This window comes from Myotis myotis, unplaced genomic scaffold (assembly GCF_014108235.1).
Source record: "Myotis myotis isolate mMyoMyo1 unplaced genomic scaffold, mMyoMyo1.p scaffold_m19_p_12, whole genome shotgun sequence".
NCBI lineage: Eukaryota > Metazoa > Chordata > Mammalia > Chiroptera > Vespertilionidae > Myotis > Myotis myotis.
In genome coordinates, this window is record NW_023416316.1 from 42,528,741 (window position 1) to 42,548,215 (window position 19,475).

The following is a 19,475-nucleotide window of genomic DNA, read 5'->3' on the forward strand; positions in this document are numbered from 1 at the left end:
TGAGTAGTCTTAGCATATCATCAGCATATTACCCTTTGATTGGTTGTTATTATATAGGATGGACACGTAGGTTGCTTCCATATCTTGGCTATCATAAATAATGCTGCAATAAACATATGGAGGTATATGTCTTTTCAATTTTTTGTTTTGGTTTCTTTGGATAAATACCAGAAATGGCGTTGCTAGGTCCTTATTTATCTCTTGTTATAGCCTTTGTTTTAAAGTCTATTTCATCTGGTGTAAGTATTGCTACTTCAGGTTTTTTTCCCCATTTCCATTTTTCATGAAATATCTTTTTCCATACCTTTACTTTCAGTTTTGTGAGTCTTTCAATATGAAGTGGGTCTCTTGTAGGCAGCAAATGTAAGGGTCTTGTTTTATTATCCATTCCATAACCATATGTCTTTTGATTGTAGCATTTAATCCATTTGCATTTAAAGTAATTGTTAATAGATATATATTTATTGACATTTTATTATTCATGTTTTTTATCTTTTTTCCCCTTCTTCTTAAAAAAGACCCTTTAACATTTCTAAAAACATAGGTTTGGTGGTGATAAACTCCTTTATCTTTTTTCTTGTCTGAGAAGCTCTTTATCTGTTCCTTGATTCTAAATGATAACTTTTCTGGATAGAGTAATTTTGGTTTTAGGTCCTTGCTTTTTATCACCTTGAATATTTCTTTTATTTTTAAATAATTTTTTATTGATTTCAGAAAGGAAGGGAGAGGGAAGAGAGAGATAGAAACATCAATGATGAGAGAGAATCATTGATCAGCTGCCTCCTGCACACCCCATACTAGGGACCAAGCCTGCAACCTGGTGTGGTCAGAAACTGTCCACTAGATGCACTGGCTCTGGGACCTCTCTGGAGGTACTGCCTGTGCCATGCCCAGGGCCACCCAGCATGAGCTACAGAGTTATCTGCAGATGGTTGCTACTTGTCCTGGGTTTGGGAGAGGAAAGGCCGTGAATGAAGGGGCCAAGCCTGGGGCCACTTAGCAAGAGGTAGAGTAGGCAGAGGCCAGATGCTGCTTATTTTAGAGATTCTAGGAAAGTCCATAGCATGAGCCAAGAGAGGCCATTTTTATGGAAAAGCCACTGGGAAAGGCTTGGGTGGGTCCAGAAAATTGGGTGGGGAAGGGTCTCAAGGAATCAACAGGGCGGGGCTAACAGTGTTAGCCAGTTGTTGGAGACTCAGCTACGGTGCCTGCCTGCCAGCTCTATTCTGGACAGGGCTCAGAAAAGGAACAATGGCCTCTACCAGCACTTCTGTCTTGGAGAAAGGTACCCGTCCAGCCCTCATCCTGAAGCCAGACAATTCACTTCCTCCCAACATGTACCTGGTACTTCTTGAGCTGCTGCCCAAGCCCTGGAGCTCAGAGCCAGTGAGTCCAAATAAGTCAGTGTGTGGGCTCTTTAAGAGAAACGCCTGGGACTCCAGGAGCCCCCGTCTCACAATCTGTTAGTTTCCACAGCCAGAAGTTATGGAGACTTCTTTTCTCTGTTCTGGAACCCTGGACTAGGGGGTTCTAATGTGGGGCTGGGACTTCTTGCTCCTGAGGTGGGGGGGGGGTCTGCAGCTTAGATATCCCTCCCAATTTTTAACCACCACACGTGGCTGTGGGACCAGCCAGTTCCATGTCTCTGCCCCTCCTACTGATCTTCTTTGTATCCTTAGCTATAAAACTTCTGTTCAGCTAGATTTCAGGCATTTCTTTTTTTTTTTTATTTTTTATTTTTTATTTTTTTTTATTTTTAATTAAATCTTTATTGTTCAGATTATTACATTTGTTCCTCTTTTTTTCCCCCCCATAACTCCCCTCCTCCCAGTTCCCGCCCCACCCTCCGCCCTCACTCCCCACCCACTGTCCTCATCCATAGGTGCACGATTTTTGTCCAGTCTCTTCCCGCATCTCCCACACCCCTTTCCCCCCCAGGAATAGTCAGTCCATTCCCTTTCTATGTCCCTGATTCTATTATAATCAACAGTTCATTCTGTTCATCAGATTATTTATTCACTTGATTCTTAGATTCACTTGTTGATAGATGCATATTTGTTGTTCATAATTTGTATCTTTACCTTTTTCTTCCTCTTCCTCTTCTTAAAGGATACCTTTCAGCATTTCATATAATCCTGGTTTGGTGGTGATGAACTCCTTTAGCTTTTCCTTATCTGTGAAGCTCTTTATCTGACCTTCAATTCTGAATGATAGCTTTGCTGGATAAAGTAATCTTGGTTGTAGGTTCTTGGTATTCATCACTTTGAATATTTCTTGCCACTCCCTTCTGGCCTGCAAAGTTTCTGTTGAGAAATCAGCTGACAGTCGTATGGGTATTCCCTTGTAGGTAACTGAGTTTCTTTCTCTTGCTGTTTTTAAGATTCTCTCTTTATCTTTTGCTCTTGGCATTTTAATTATGATGTGTCTTGGTGTGGTCCTCTTTGGATTCCTTTTGTTTGGGGTTCTCCGTGCTTCTTGGACCTGTAAGTCCATTTCTTTCACCAGGTGGGGGAAGTTTTCTGTCATGATTTCTTCAGATAGGTTTTCAATATCTTGCTCTCTCTCATCTTCTGGCACCCCTATAATTCTGATGTTGGTACGCTTGAAGCTGTCATAGAGGCTCCTTACACTATCCTCGCATTTTTGGATTCTTTTTTCATTTTGCTTTTCCGGTTGGGTGTTTTTTGCTTCCTCGCATTTCAAATCATTGACTTGATTCTTGCGCTCCTCTGGTCTGCTGTCGGGAGTCTGTATAATATTCGTTATTTCAGTCCGTGTATGCTTAATTTCTAGTTGGTTCCCCAATATAACATCGAGGGTCTCATTAGTTTTCTTGTAGATCTCATTAAGTTTATCGGCGGCTTCTAAACAGTTCTTGAGAGACCTTAAAAGTGTGGTTCTGAACTCTATATCTTCCATTGACAATTTTGTCCTGTTTCTTTGTCTCCGCATTTTGTTATGCTTCCTTGGTGCACCCCCTAGTGGTCTTTGTTCGCAGTCTTATAGTTAAATCTTGATTGTTGTAGCTAATTCCAGGGAGGGTTTGACCTCCAGGCCAAGTGGCTATGAGAATCAGCTGTGTCAGCAGTGAAAGAACTTCTATCCTCTAGGGAGGTGCTAATCTAGCCTTTGCCTGAGGCTATCCGGCAAATGCCTCTGTGCAGGGCTTGGGCGGGGCGGGTCGCACCAGATCAACAGGGTGGGCCGGAGAGAGCAGTTATGGTGGCTCTCAGTCCTGTCCCCAGGGGCTCTGCCTCTCTGAGTCCCAGCACCCGCTGCAAAGCTCAGAGAGAAAGCTGCACTCACTCTGACCGAAGCCAGGCAGTCCCGCTTCTCCCGTTTGAGTCTGGGTCCCTAAAGACTCGCCCGGATCTGGAGCTCAGATTCTGCGACTCCCTCCCGATTGAAAACGCCAACCGTGCCCTCCGCTGCCAGCCCGCTCCACGCACTCCGCACCTCAGAATTTGACTTCAGCACTGCGCCTCCTCTGAGTGTCCGTATGCGTTTCTCTTTCCTCCTAGTTGTAGGACTTCCACTCAGCCAGCGTTCCTGTGGTTCTGGGTGATGTCCCTTCCGTTTTTTGGTTTCACTTTTGAAGTAGTTGTTCAAAGCAGCAAACTCCGGCGTTAACCTATGCCGCCATCTTGGTTCTCTCCAGGCATTTCTTAATGACAATTTTTCTGTAGTTTAGTTGTAGTTTTGATGTGGTTGTGGGAGGTTATGAGTACCTCATATACCTACGTTGCCATCTGGAAGCCCTGAAGTTTACTTCTTACAGCCCTTGTTTCCCGCAGCAGCAATGTTCTGTTTATATATTTGTCTCATGTTTCCCCCAGCAGCAATGTTCTGTTTGTATATTTCAGTCTCATTTTAGAGAACTTTCTTAGGTATCTTGTGATCCTTGGTTGGCTGCTCATTGGGAGTTGGTTGTTCATTGGGAGTGGGGACAATATGCTGTGAGCATTGCTGAGGGGCAAGTAGAGGGGAGGGGTTGCAGCCAAACCTCACTGTAGCGTGCTCTGGCTGAGTCGTCGGGGAATCTCCAGTGTCATTATCTTTAGATTTTCCTCTTTGGTAAGATAACTATATAATTTGTGATCCCAAATGGGAGATATTTGGGAGTAAATACTGTTATATTGCCTGAGTGTTAGGCATAAACTCAGACTATCCTAGGCAAATCAGAGGGCAGTCACCTATTTCCTAGTAGTGATATTTCCCAGAGAAAATTCTTCCATGTCAAGTTGTCTGCACCTAGGATCTGTGTGGAAGAAGAGGTCTGGTGGGGGGCGGGGGGGGGGTGGTTGTCTCATCATTCATCTTTCAATATGCACACTTATAGCCCCAAATTGGAAACTACCCAAATGTCAATCAGCAATAGAGTAGAAAATTACGGAATATTTATACAGTGGAATACTACTCAGTCATGAAAAATAATGTTTCATTACACACGGTACAAGGCATTAATGAATAACAAAAAATCGGATAAAAAGCATGTACTTTATGATTCCATTTATAAGATGTTAAAAAACTGACAAACATAATCCATTATGATAGAAGTCATAATAAAGGTTACCTTTGTGGCTTAGCTAGGAAGGCATCAATCCCATCAATGACACTGATAGGAAGGGGGCATGATAGAGCCTTCAGGTTAGCTGGAAATATTTGATATCCTGCCTTAGGTACCAGTTCCATGGATGTATACAGGTATAAAAACCAATGAACTGTACAATTAATAGTTGTTTAGTCTATTGTATGTAAGTTATACCTCAATTACTTAAAAAAAAAGAAAGTGTTGAAGTTTTCTGAGATAGGTGAGATGACTAAGGGGATGGTAGTGGGCAGAAGATTGGAGATCATAGACAGCTTCATGGCATCGAAATAGCATTTGAATCAGGCCTTAAAAGAATGGTTCTCAACATTTCTCAGGTCAAGATCACTGTGAATTTGATGAAAATTATAGTCTTGCCCTAGCTGGTTTGGCTCAGTGGATAGAGCATCGGTCTTCAGACTAAAGGGTCCTGGGTTCGATTCTGGTCAAGGGCATGTACCTGGGTTGCAGGCCACTCCCTGGCTCAGGCCCTGGTTGGGGCTCATGCAAGAGGCAACCAATCCATGGGTTTCTCTCACATCAATATTTCTCTCTTGTCTTTCCCCCCCTCTTCCACTCTCCCTAAAAACCCATGGAAAAATATCCTCGGGTAAGGATTAAAATAAAAAAATTATAGTCTTTCTTTTTATGAAAAAAAAAAAAAACAACAAAAAACAAAAACCCAACTCTATATGCCCTATTATTTCATGGTCCTATTCATATCCATCTATGACCCGCCTAAGAATCAATGGGCCCCGGGCTAAGGATCCCTGCTAAGGTAAATGGGTACACTTACAAATGGGAGGGGACAGAATGGGATTCTGGCTAGGCAACCCCTGTAGTGAGGGAGAGCACCTGCTAGCACATATGACTACTAGGGACAGAGATGGCAAAGAATCCTGTTTCCCACTTCAGTCGAATTCCCCATTGACATCCCAACCCAGGATAGATTCCCAGCACCAGCTCCGCAGGTAAAATTACAGTTATACTGAGTAACCATGGCTGAAGGCTACATTTATAAAAGTTAATACCATGTTTTCTTACAAGAATCAGTTTGCTTTAACATAAAGATTTTATACAACATCTTACTCATCAGGAATGTCTTTCTGCAGTCTTGGTCATTTTGCTGTCTCATGTCCCCCCCTCTCCCCCCCAAGTATGATTATGCAGCTTCTTGAACCTCTGCTGCTTGGGACACTCATGAGATGGTGTAGGTGCATTCACTGTTTAAACTATTCATTGCTTCTCTCTGTTGAGTCCACTCTTATGTGAGAAGTATTCTTCTCACACCTTTGACATTGGACTTGTCTAAGTCATTTGCTTTGGCCGGTGGAATGTGAGCAGAGTATTGTAAACTGCACTTAAGCTGAAGTTTTTTTTATGAGCTCCCATCGCTTGGTTACACTATCATTTTTTTTTCTTCTGCCATAAAAGTGACATGTTCTAGATAGGGACTGCTCTAGGTCCCCATCCAGAGCTTTTGGGATTGTTTGTTACCGTAGCATAACAGTGAAGCTGGCTAATACACCAGGACACTGGGGACAGTCTCCTGAACAAGTTGAGCAGAACCTGCTATTGGCTTCTCAGGGCCAGAGCATTTTCTGTCCATTTTCATCTGCCATGAGACTCAGTTTATTTAGGATTCTGGAATATCTGAAAATGAGACGCATCTAAGTTATTTCTTCTTAATTAATAGAGAGAAACCACTGGAATTACTGTACTACCACAATTGAGAACAAAATATTTTATTTTTCTCAATAAAACTATAGTTTACAATAGTATTTACTAAATAAATTATATAATTTCTCTTTTACAAGCAATAAACTAAATCACAAATATTTGAAAGACAACGTGTATGTACACGACATAAGGCCTTTTATAAATAGCTCTGCTTTTCTCATTTCACTAGTAAACAGTGAAAACATCTTTATAGAGGCTAGTTATCTATAAAGTATATGCAGACCTATTATACTGATCTTTAGATAAAACCAATTTAAACTTTTAATGACATGGGCCGTGATTATAATTTTGCAAAAAGAGCAGGATTTATACTTTATATACCATTTTGCACAGATGAGTTTTTAAAAATATATATAAGCAGATTACATGTGTTGCTTATGTATAATCACTGGATGCATGCAAAATGAAATAATGCAAGTATCAATAGGAAAATAGCACTTTCAAGTCCAAAAAAGTGATTGGCAATGGTATAGAAAGCAGCTTAAATAGAGTTCATGCAGTTCTTCACAGTTCGGCAAGCAACAGCAAATGATAGAAGAGTGTGGTATTTTTCACATCACATCTGCTGATGAGCCCATGGACCAAGGCTCCCCTGACATCTCGCAGACTCCTAAGTCCAGATGAGTGTTACTCTGTGTCGTGGGGCTCAGCCAAGTTCCTTTGGGAAATCTGGAGTGGCGGAACTTCTCTCCTACCACTGAGTTCATGTCTCATCCATCTGCTTCGGTGGTCACCATTTGCACTTACTGGGGGGAAAGAAAGAAAGCAGCTGTAAGACTTAGTTTTGGTGTTGACTGATAACTGCTTCTCATGAGTAGGAACACAAGTCTGTTATTTCTCCCAGTGACTTATGCCTGGGAAATGTGCGAGTTGAATTCGGGGTGCATGAGGCTGGGATTCTGCAATGATGAGCATAGCATATGCATCTCTGGCAGATCCGCAATATGTTATTGATACCAAGGTTTATCAAGTCCCTACTAAATCACAGCACAGTGCTAGAGTCTCAGAAGGAAGCAGCACCACCTAAGACAGCGGTCGCCAACCTTTCGGACCTCACAGACCACCAGTGGCCCGCGGACCACCGGTTGGCGACCTCTGGAAGACACACCTGCCCTCCAGGTGCGCAGGGCTTGGAATGTGCTGCGGTATATCAGGTCTGAAGCCAATCAGAACAACTTGAACATTGTCTTGAACTCATGAATGCTGTGTTCCTTTACAAACACTGTTCCTGTGGCTAGGGAGTGAAGATATATCCAGTAAATACTTAACCTAATATGATAATCATTTAAAATCAGAGGCAGCTAATTCAACCAGTGACAGTTACACTAAGCTGTATATGGGGAAGCAGTCTCCTGCTCAGTCTTTAGAGATAGACACAGTGGGCTAAATGTATTGATTTCCTAATTATTACAGCTATAGAACATTATGCTAGTTACTTAACTTTCTTTGCACCTTATTTTATCTGTAAAATGGTGGTAAAAAAACACACCACTGTATGGAATAGTTGTGAGTGATAAACTTTCCTATGGAGAGGTAGTGTATATGGGTACACATATATACAAACATGAGTGCCTGTATATACAAAAATACAATATACAAAAATCATAATACATATCACTTAGCACAGTGTCTGGCATATGCTAATGCCCCCAAAATAGTAGTTAAGAAGGTTCAAGCTGGATCACAGAGATTGTGTGGCCCAACATCTTCCTTTGGAGGCTGAAAAAACTTCAGTAAAAAGTTTGAAATGACTCCAAAAATTGTTAGAAAAGAAACTATGTCAAGTAAAGATGATTCTACTTACTTATTTATTTTTTAAATATATGTTTTTATTGATTTCAGAGAGAGGAGGGGAGAGGGAAAAGATAAAAACATCAATGATGAGAGAGGATCACTGACCGGCTGTCACCTGCATGCCCTCTACTAGGGATAGAGCCCGCAGCCGGGCATTTGTCTTGACCGGGAATTGAACCATGACTTCCTGGTTCATAGGTTGATCCTCAACCACTAAACCACACCAGCCGGCCAACAGGATTCTATTTAAAAACCAGGATTTTATTGTGTAATTTGAGCCTGTTGTTAGTTGTAATTTTTCTTAAGTTACCACTTTGTTTAATAATTTAGATTGTTCTCTCTTATTCATGTTAGAGAGGTTTCCCTGCTTAGATATAAAATATGCTCAAACTGTTACTCAAAAATCATCTTTCAGAAATAGCTTGAGTGGTTGGCGTTGTGAGCTAGAGCAGTGGGCACATGGGAACTGTCTACATGCTCGGGACAGATGTTAGGGTGGACTTTACTTAGGCTCAATGTGGTAACTTTGATGTGTGGTACATATCAATCACTGATATAAAATGATAAGATCTTACTAATTAGATTTGAGTCCTGCTTTCTTAAAATAAAAAAATAAAAGCAGGTAGTTTTGCTCTCCTGGCCCTCTAGAAGACAGGTGGAGTTCTGTGTCTGGTTTCTAACGCCAGACTCTGAGAGGGACATGTATCAGTCTGAGTCATGTGTGAGAAAATCCACCAGTGAAAGGCTCCAACCTGAGGACTCTATGGAAATGGCTGAAGACCTGGGCTTTTTGGTGTAGAAAATAGGAGTCGTAGAGATGGGGCCTAGTAGTTGAATATGCGAAGGCTAGCCATGGGAAGAAGGGTCAGGCACGAGGTTAGTCCCAGGACACCTGAAGTGTGACACTGTCATCAGTCGTGGCACAGACGGCTGTGCCCTGGGGTGGGGTTGGAATATCAGAATGAGTGAAGTGAGTGGAGTGTAAAGCCTCACCCCTCCCGCCTCCCCCCATCACGCATCCTCATCCTCATATCCTCCCCCAGCCCATGGGCCCGATGCGCCATCCGCTGCGACCCAATGGGTGAGGCTAAGTGAGTCCAAGGCCGGAACCGGGACAAATGTGTGGAAGCCAGTTTTGCTTCAACCCGGAAGTGCTCTCTAACCAGAGTAAAGAAATGAGTGGTCACTGAGGGGAGGGGCAGTTGCTGTCACTGGGGGTGAGGCTGAGGCTGAGGCTGACTGGCCGCTGGGTAGGGCTGAAGCAGAAAGCTGTGTGTCCTAAACACGGCACCCAGGAGGCACTTGATACGTGGTGGCCAGCAGAGCAGACTCGCCAGTCATGGCGGGGCTGTGTCAGATAATCACAAAGTTCCATCTCAACCACAAGATTCTATCAAATACTATTTGTAATTTTTAAATGTTTTACATTTATTATTTAAATATAGTTGGTATACAATATTAGTTTATTTCTCACTCCACACCTCTTTCAGTCTTTTCTCTGCCACATATACCCCTCAGCCTACTGTTTAAAAATTCTGTTTAGCCAATAGAATTTCCTGAGACCTGGAATGTGATGTGAGGGAATCTTAGGGCAGAGCTGAAAGGAGGCACAACTTCACGACAGTCAGACTGGCCGGGATGCTCAGCACTGAACAGTCCACGAAGTCTCCCATTCTGAAAGTTTTCACCCTCAGGGGTGCTGTTCTTTTTTTAATTACAGTTACTTCAGGGTTCGGCCCATGGGGCCCCCAAAGCAGGATCTTTTCCTCTCTGGAGTCCAGGAGCCTCCTCATTTTGGTTTGAAGTTGACGTTCTTTCCCAAAGTACCTCCGAGGAGAGCATGTATCTCCAGGCTATCGCAGGCAGTAAGTCTGTTATCTGTATTCTGTCCCTATACCAAGCCCACTTCCATCAGCAATTCCTGAGTTCTGCTTCCCCCAGCCCTGCCCTGTTTCCTTTCTGTTGTATGTTGTTGTTGTTATTTTGGCTGATTTCCTTCTGTTGCCACAAGAGCACGACTCCTCCTGCCTCAGCATCACTTCAGTCCAAACGCAGCACCACCACACATGACGTGAAAGCGTCACGGTGCCTGCCCGTGGCTCTGCAGCCCGTCCTCTCCTCTGGGTCACTAGATGGCCCTGCGTTCGAAATTCAGGGATTTCTGAGAAAGCAGCCACCACTGGGCTGTGGGAAGTCCTGAGTCTTTTTTCTTTTACCTGAGGTTCTATACTTCTGTTTTATTATATTCATATAGCTACCTTGGGTTTGGGGGTTACTTCCCAAGGCACAATCACTCGGGGACAGATTGGAGCGGGGGATTTCTCTGTCCAATAGCAGTAGGAATCCAAAGCTCATCATTTTATCGGGAGGTAAAATGACGACCCGTGCTAGTGTAGAAATCAGGACACGGTGTAAGAATGGAGTTGATCTGACTGCTAGGGGATCTGATAGAAGGGAGGGAACTTAGAGAAGCGTGGGTCCAAATTTCCTACCTTTGCACTTAAAAAAAATCAGACTCAGAATCAGATGAAATTACTCTTTTCCAAGGGCCAGGGACTGTGGGCCTTGAACTAACAACCCCTGAGGCCGGAGGTGGGACTTGGAATGTCCTTGAAGGACACACACAGTTCAGATGAAGACGACCATGTTGTGCCCGATCTGGGAGAATGTTTGTTGAAGTCTGTGGAGCTGGCAGCACATGGAGTGCCAGGCCTCCTGCCAGCCTCCAAGTGCCCCAGCAGAGCGTTCCTGCCGACCAGCAGAGAGATCACGGGTGAGGGCAGAACCAGGAGAAGAGCTGGCACTCCTCTTGGACATCTCATCGGATGGACTTAGGATTATGGCCTCTCGCCTCAAAACCGTTAGTGCAGCCCCAGTATCTCAACAGGGTTCCCCCGCCTGATTGATTTGTTTTCCGAAGACCCGAGGGAAGCCTGAGGGCATCAATGATTTATATCAGCTCACGGTTCTACAGCGGACTTCCCAGCTTATTGTAAACCCAAAGGGTTCCTTTAATATCTAACACATCATGTAGCCCTGGGCTGCAACCGAATCCACTCTGACCCCTGCTTCTGCATTAGGAGAATGTTGTGGGGAGGAACATGGGCCTGGTTTCATTCAAACAGGAGCACTGGCTTCTCTCTCACATACGTCGAAAGAAAGCATGAGATGCCAGCGGCTCCCGGGCATGGTCTCGAGAGGAGGAACTAGAAGCTTCTCCATCTCAGTACTTTGAACCATTAGGGGTTGAATTGTGGCTCCCCAAATTGCATATGTTGAAATTCTAGTCGCGAGTACCTCAGAATGTGACATGGCTTGGGCATAGGGTCTTTTATAGGGATAATCAAGTTAAAGTAAGGTAATTGGGGTGGTCCCTAGTCCAGTATGACTGTGCCCTTATACGAAGAGGAACTCTGGACAGGAGACAGACACACACAGAGGGAGGACAATGTGAAAACACAGGGAGAAGATGGACATCCACACGCCAAAGCGAGAACCGGAACAGAGCCTTCCCTCACAGCCTCCCGAGGAGCCGACCCTGCTTGGACTTCTGGCCTCCAGAACTGTGAGGGGATAAACTTATATTGTTTAAGCTGCCCAGTTTGTGGGACTTTTGTTAAGGCAGCCCTAGGAAAAGAATACGGTAGCCATTACTGAAAGAAAGTTTTTTTAAAAAGAAAGAAGGCTCTACATATATTTGAATTTTATTATAATCAATCCCATCCCCTCTAGGGGGTTACTTAAAAAGGTAAAGGCTACATTCTCCTAGAAACTGAACAGCTGTAAGGGACGACCTATCAAAGATTGAACGTGAAGAAAAGGCTTTTTCCAACTTGTGTTTGTTGATACTTTGTTAAAGTCGCTGCCTAAGCAGAAGAGAGCAGTTTCTGTGCTGAATCCCCCGACTGCCAGCGAGCGCTTTCAAAGAGGCTCAAGTGGACCGGGCCTGGATGGATGGAGAAAGGCACCCTCCCACCCTAGGGAAGATGAGCACCTTTGGTTTTGTGCCTGACTAACAGCAGCCCCCAGTCCACCTTGAAAGGAGGAAGATGCTGGGCTGTCAGAGGGAGCTGCCTGTCCCATGCGAAGGACGTGCCCCTGGCGAGTGTGCACGCACAGCACGGAGGCTACGATAAAAGACGTGGAGTGGAAACAGTCCTTTGAGCGACACACTCACTCTTAATTAAGCTTCCATTCAAGGACTTCAATCACGTAGCCGCCTTGGTCAGAGGGGCCTTCCTACCAGTAGGTGGCAGTAGGCCTGCAGGAACCAGGAACACATGCGCAAGTCCAGTTCATCCACTTGAGTGTGGTAGGAGCCTACTAGGGTTCACCTGGGAATCAAGTGTATTTTTTCTAATGTCGAGCAAAGCTATTGGCTGTCCATAGGCGGGGAGCCTGGGGGAGTGACAGCTCTGCCTTACATGTAGCACAGAGGAATGACCGGATGCTCAGCGCTGCGGGGCCCCGCCAACCTGCTCGGTGCTGCATCCAAAGTCACCTGCTGGATGTGTGGGGAGCTTTTAAAATACCAATGCCCTGGTTCACTTGAGGGGTTTTATTTCTACATACTACATGCACCCACCAGGTGACTGTATCTGCTATCACATTCATTTACCTGGCACCTTTTTGTGAGGTTCCAAAATGATTTGGAAACATCTAACGGACCTCCCAGGGACTCAGCCAGGGAGATGAAATGTGAGTGGGGAACGGGGCCATGCATGGCACAGAGCAGTTCACAGGCCCCTGGGGAAGGCAGTACAGCTGGTTGACTAATATCCCCGGAAAATTCGTGTCCACCTGGAACCCTGGAATGTGACCTGCTTTGGCAGGAAGGTCTTTGCAGATGTAATTACATCCACAAGTTATGAGGAGGTCACACTGGGTTAGAGTGGGCTCTTAATCCACCCACTGGGGTCCTCATGAGTGCCGGGGAAGAAGGCCGGGAAGAGGGAGGCAGAGGTTAGTGCTGTGAGTCTGAGGACGCCCAGGAACACGTGGAGCACCAGCAGCTGGAGAAGCAAGGAGGGAGCCTCTCCAGAGCCTTCAGAGGAACACGGCGCTGCCAACACCTCGACCTAGGACTTCTGGGCTGCAGAACCACGAGACCACGGATTCCCGTTGTTGAAGCCCCCAGGCTAAGGGTCTTTGTTATGGCAGCCCTGGCAAAGTAACAAGGCACAGACAAACCAAAGGCCAAATCCTCAGCCCCACTCCGGAGTGCTCATTCTGTCCATCACACTCGGGGAGGCCTTATTTCTTACTGAGTGGTCAGTGTTTTATGCACTCTCCCATTTAGCACATTTCCCAGTCCTCCACAGATCCAGGAGAGTGCAGGGGACGAATGACGACAGCCCTATTCACTAAGTCGTGGGTATTAAACTTGCTCTTTCTAAAATTCACACTTGTTCCTAATCTGGTTCCTTCCGCGTTTGCTATTTGTTTCCTGCAGGCTCAGGGTCTGGTAAACCCCAAGTTCATGCCATTAGAGACTGTTCTTCTTCAAACACTCTTTTCCAAGAGCTGGAAAGACTCAGGAGACTAGCAAACACTGCCTTTCTATGACAAGAGAGGGGAGGAAAGTAGAAACCAGACTGAGAAGCAATAGGGAGAGTTTGGAGGCAGCAGGCAAGGGGAGAGGGGCAGTGTTGGGGGACAAGGAACGGAAATGATGCGGCTACCCGTGGGGGGGCCTGGATGTGACAGGAGACCCAGGCAAGCTGGAGGAGGAGGAAACGAAGCTGGCCTGTGAGGCCATGACACTGTAAAGCGAGGACAGAACACAACAAAACTGCCGCAGCCTCGCAGGCTGTCATTCCATCGCTAATTGTGGGCCTACTGTAACCGAACAGCCAGTGTGCCTTTAAACTCCAACTCCAGTTCCCTAAGCTAATCCTTAAACAGTAGTTTAATACTGTTTGTTTAAAGTAAAATCCTCCTGGTAACCTCCTAATCCAGCCCGACAGGTTGCCTCATTATTTTGAAGCTTGTATCTCTCGTTTCAGTACAGGAAACACTTCTAGGTGCCATGGGGCTCAGGCCGTGGGATTCTTTTCTTTGTTTTTCTTCCCAGGACTTCCAACTACTTAAGGGGACCAAGCATTTCTAGAGATTTTAAAAAAAGTGTGTGTGTGTGTGGGGGGGCCCATTTTGGCCTTTCTGAAATCTCATTTCTCAACAAGTGGTCAGATAGTGGAAGGAAGTGGCGTTTGGTTAAATGCCCTCCAATCCAAAGGCAGTGCTCTCCTCTTCCTACTTTGCTCTCACTAAAATCTACTGAAAACCTCAGGAGCATTTTTGTTTTTGGGTCAGTGGGGAATCTTGTTCTCTGCCGAGAAGCAATAGCATTGCCACTGTTTCAAATGAACACCCCTTGCAGCAGCCAACACTGGTCAGACAAGGAGGGACGAAAGACACCTGATACTTCACGTATGTGCCATTCATGCAACGCCAACCGAGTCCAATCCAGAAGTGCCATTTCTCTTGTCAGAAAGTTCCGCTGAATTTTCTAAGACACCCTGACCTAATTTAAAATGTTTTCCTTCTTTTTCTCATACATAACATGATAAGCTGTTCATTCAATCATTTTCACTTCTCTGCCACCCTGTCCCATGATCAAAGAGTGCTATTCCCTAAGGACACGTTCAGTAATCAGGCCACCCAGCAGCAGCACATCAGAGCGCCATCTCCAACTCCAGCATGCCTAAAAAGTGGCTTAGCTCTTTCTTCTCCTTTGCCCATAGCTATCTTTGCACTTCAAATAGCCATTGTGCAGAGACACATACCTGAATGAAACTACATATTATTGAGAGGATGATAATATGTAAAAAGAAAGGACATATCCTCGGGACTAAATAACAGAGGCAAGAAAGTCACTCTTGAGAAGCAGCCATCTTTCAGTTTTCCATATTTAAAAAGTGATCCTGTCTCTCTCGCTTACCTATCCATCCCCAGCTAGTCACCCACAACATTTTTCTGCTGCGATGACTTGGTTAGTTCCTCTTCCCATGAACACCCAATTGCATTCTACACCAGGCAACGAAGCTGCCTCAGTAACTGAAATGACAGCTACCTCGACCACGTCAGTGCCGTAGAATGTCGGACTATTCAAACAGTGGACTCTAGCTCTCCTACTAAGACCGCATGATTGCCCATTTTAAGTCAATAGAGCCTGTTCATCTCTATTGTATTCTTTTAAATACCCTAATCTATGTCATCAACTCAAAATTTCAATGGAAAACACATCTCTGGTTCCGGGATAAAATCATCTTCTGAAACACCTCCCTTGATTTGAATATTTGCAAATGATTCCGATAGCCTGAAACTCCAGAGCAGCGATTTTCAACCTCCTTCATCTCATGGCATACATAGACCCAGTACTAAAATTCTATAGCACACTGAAAAAACAAAATGTATTTTTGTTGATCTGACCAAATACAGGTATAATTTTCATTCATTCACACTGGACAGCTATTGTGCTGGCTGTTGTCATGTTTTTATTTGACAATCTAAGGGAAAGCGGTCAGTGCCCCTGACTAAATAGTCAGGTATTACATGTTTTAAACATTCTTGAAGCGTACAGTTGAAAAGCGCTGGTCTAGAGTATGGAGGTGAATGGCCTTTTCAGAGCAGTGCAGATAGCTAGGGACATGGAGCCTGAACCAAATGTTTTAAAAGGGCAGTGGAATAATGAGCTAAGGTACCCTATCCTTTTAATTTTGTGTCAAATCACAGGAGAAAGCAGGATAGCTGGCCTAATTTACATACACATATGTGGGGCGATCCTTAAAAGAAATTTCAGATGTTATCTGGTGTGCATAAGTCATTTGCGTTTAAATGATATGTTTTTAAAGGGGTATAAACAGTACTGTCCATTAGTACAAATAGTAGCACCAGGGGATTAGGTCACAAGGACCAAGAGAGAAATGCTGTATCTTAAAGGAGGAGAAACATTACAGGAGAAATCTGAGTACGTTTGGTTACAACACCGAACACACTGTCACCACAGAAGCCTCCAAGTGCCCTTCAGGTAAGGATGGCTCTGCTTAAGAGAATTCAAATTGTGTCAAGAGGCAGGAGAGACAAAGCTGCTTCCCTTTACATGCTTTTCCTTTCCGCTCTCTCTTTCATAGTCTTGAGGCAAATAAAAATACTGAAGGGAGGTTACTGGACTGTATCCTTTCAGATCTGGAAGAGCATACAAAATAATAAATCTCCAGCAGGAGAACATACCCTAGAGTTACAAGGTAATGGTGCAGAACTTCCTAGATATGTTGCCATCAAATTTAAGTTTATTGTGAAAGTTTATGGTGGAATATGTGATGAAACAGTGGAATTTGGAGAAATGACTGTACCTACTGTGGACAAGCCTGGTCTGCAACACCTTGTAATTTAGAATAAGTCATAGATGGTCAGAGCTGGAAGGGGTCTTAGAGATGGTTTAATGATCCATTTTATAGATGAGAAAACTGAGGCCCCCATAGAGTGATTGATTAATTCAAGGTCAATGATGAATGAGAGGCAGAGACAGGCATAGAATCCAGACGTCTATTTGTAATTAATTCACTTCCCATTTGGCTCTGCAACAGGTGAAGGGACTAATTTGAAGGACTAGAACAACTGTAGGGGCTACCATTTTGGGGGATCCATGAGCTCCAACTATTTTCCTATTAATACTGAGGTGTTATTTGCCTTTTCATTCTCACTCCCTGTCACGGGTGTACATGTGAAGTACAATGATGTGCCGTTCTGCAACAGACTAATGTAGGAACACATGAGAGGCCAGCTTCTGTTAAGTCACACATTAGGGATTGCAAAAATGTAAAATGATGCCACTCTCCTCACTAAATTTATTTTTGTTCTGGATTACATAGTTATTTTCATAAACATTTAATAGAGTTATTTTAAATGAATTAATAACATTTAAATACTTTCTCATTTTATTTTTTTAAAAAATTATCTTTATTGTTCAGAGTATTATCAGTTTAATTTTTAACTATGAACTTACATACAGAAAAACTCTTGGGTTCCTCAGTAACTTTTAAGAGTATAAAGGGGTCCTGAGATCAGAAGGTTTAGGAATGACTTTACTAGAACCATAAAAAAATAGAAAGGAAACAATGATTAAAGTGGAATTGTACAAAAACCATTCTCAACATAAAACCTCCACTCTCTCCTTTTTTGGCTGCATCTCTCACTTTTAAAAGCATGACTGAACGTGATGGATGTGGGACTTGTGTCAATCATCAGTAACAAGTACAGCGATTGGGTGCTGCATGGTTCCACGTGTAGGTAGGGCTGGATTGGACTGTCCGCTCTGCCATCTACCAGCTCAGAGAGCTGATCAGGTGCTTCGGTCTCCTTATCTGCATGAATGGAGACACATGTAACACCCACCTTCATGAAAGAGCTACTGTAAGACCAGCACCAGGACAGTGCCTGGCCGAGGTCACATGCTTAGTTTGGCTATTATTATTCTTCAAAACGCTCTGCTCTTCCAACAATACCAGACTGTTTCCCTCACACCATTCTTCTTGAACATTCTCATTCTGTATTGAAATTTAAAAAGAACCAATGCTTAGTTACCCAAGTTGTCTCTGTATCCTCTGTTTTTTGTGCTGTGTTTATTACCTTATTGTCTGACTTTGGATGCGCCTTTTAGCTTCTCTAGGTCTAATTTGCATATTGCAAAGGAAGCATAATTCCTAATCCAGGCAGCAGTTAAGAGTGTGGCTCGGGGCTAGTGTTTACTGGCTGCATAACCAGGACAAATTGCATCATCTCCATGAGCCTTAATTTCCTTATCTGTAAAAAGTAGAAGCTAGTAAGCACATCTGCCTCATGTTGTGAGGATTAAATAAGTTAATATATATATAAAGTATTTAGAACAGTGTCAGGCATGTAGGAAACACTCAAAAATGTTTCACAGCTTATTGTTATTAGCTACAAAATAAGATGAGGCTAAATAAGTTTTTCTCCAACCTTGGGGAGAAGACTTTCCACTATCTTGTTGCTCTCTCCATACGCTGACTCCCCTCTGCCTTCCCTTTCCTGTCCTGTCCTCCAGTGCTTCTGAACCACAACAAAAGCTGGGCTGGGAAAACTGGTCAGCAGACCACACCAGCCAGCTAACCGCCACCACCTTCTCTTTCAGTTCCCAACCCCCATGGTTCCTTTTTATCTACTTGACCCTCAACTGTTCTCCATACAATCAGTGATGGATCCTGCAGCTTTTCCCTATGGCTTCTGAGGCAAGTGCCATCCTTTGCTGAAATGCTTTGCTTTCAATATCAAAGACATAAAACAAGAAAATTAGACCTTAATAAAACCAGATAAGAAGCAGTGTTCTCATAGATGAAACTGATGGTTACCAAGGAGGAACAAAATGATTAATAAGGCAACTTTTCTACCAAAGGACTAAGGGATAATGGAAAAGGAACTGGTACCGGCAATGCCATTTAACCACCTTGTGATCTTACATCCCACTCAGCAGTATCACACTCCCGCGGCTGGTGCAAATCTGGTTTTTGTAAAGATCCGCACAAGTGGCGCATGAAGATGAGGTTTCACACAGTCTTTCATTTCAGCTTTCTTGGTTTCTACTTTCAGATGTAACAAAACTTAGCATGAGACCAAAATAGTACTGTATATATTTTTTCCTATTTCATTTCTTATCTTCTTGGTTATGGAGAGGAACCAACTCTTCTGTGAAGGTTTTGCAGTATACACGTACCTAACTTTTTAAAAGCGTGAAGAGGAGCATTGCTTAGTGGGAAAAAATTCTGTTTGCCACAACCAGGATGTGCAGGGGTTGTAAAAAAAACACCTCTTCCATAATATTTTCATCTGGGGAGGGAGCTTCTATTTTATATAGTGGGTCTTCACGGAAAACCTCTCTGAGGAGGAGATGTTTGGGCAGAGACCTGAAGGAAGTGAGGGAATAAGCATGGGACAGCTGAGATGGTGTCCAGTAGTAAGTGCAGAGGTACTGAGCAAAAACATGCTTGGTCTGAAGAGGAGCACGAAGGAGGCCGGTGTGGCTGGAACCGCATCGGTGAGGAGGATAGAGGCGGGGGGCGGAGGTCAGAGAGGCGGGGAGACCAGACTGGATAGGGCTTTGAGGACTGTGGAGTTGACTCCAGGAGAAATAGGGAGACATTAGAGGACTTTTCTGTGGAGTAAAATTTTGGGTGACTGAAGTCCTGCAGAGTACACCTAGAAAACGCAGTGCCACGTTGGGGAATGTGGAGAAGCAGAAAATGAGGTGGGAGATGTGCTGCTGTGAGACAGCGTTGTCGGTTCCCGACGTCGAGCTGGCACACGAACAGTGATGTGTGTATAGGCTCAGGCTTGG

At 44.1% G+C, this 19,475-nt stretch overlaps 1 protein-coding gene and 1 long non-coding RNA gene across 8 annotated transcripts in view; one reads left to right on the forward strand and one right to left on the reverse strand.

Moving 5' to 3' along the window:
- The window catches only part of LOC118667483, a 121,120-nt gene that overhangs the window by 33,747 nt on the left and 67,898 nt on the right, over nt 1-19,475 (forward strand). The gene's annotated exons all lie outside the window — the stretch shown is intronic.
- The window catches only part of PIP5K1B (phosphatidylinositol-4-phosphate 5-kinase type 1 beta), a 179,673-nt gene continuing 166,580 nt past the window's right edge, over nt 6,383-19,475 (reverse strand). For 2 of the 7 annotated variants that reach the window (XM_036330905.1, XM_036330912.1), the window contains one exon: nt 17,163-17,487. In XM_036330905.1, coding sequence (XP_036186798.1) covers nt 17,446-17,487 — 42 coding nt within the window. In that variant the 3' untranslated portion in view covers nt 17,163-17,445. Of the gene's footprint in view, nt 7,075-17,162; nt 17,488-18,704; nt 18,724-19,475 lie in introns of those variants that run through there. The other 5 variants (XM_036330907.1, XM_036330906.1, XM_036330908.1 and 2 more) reach the window with 4 other exon arrangements.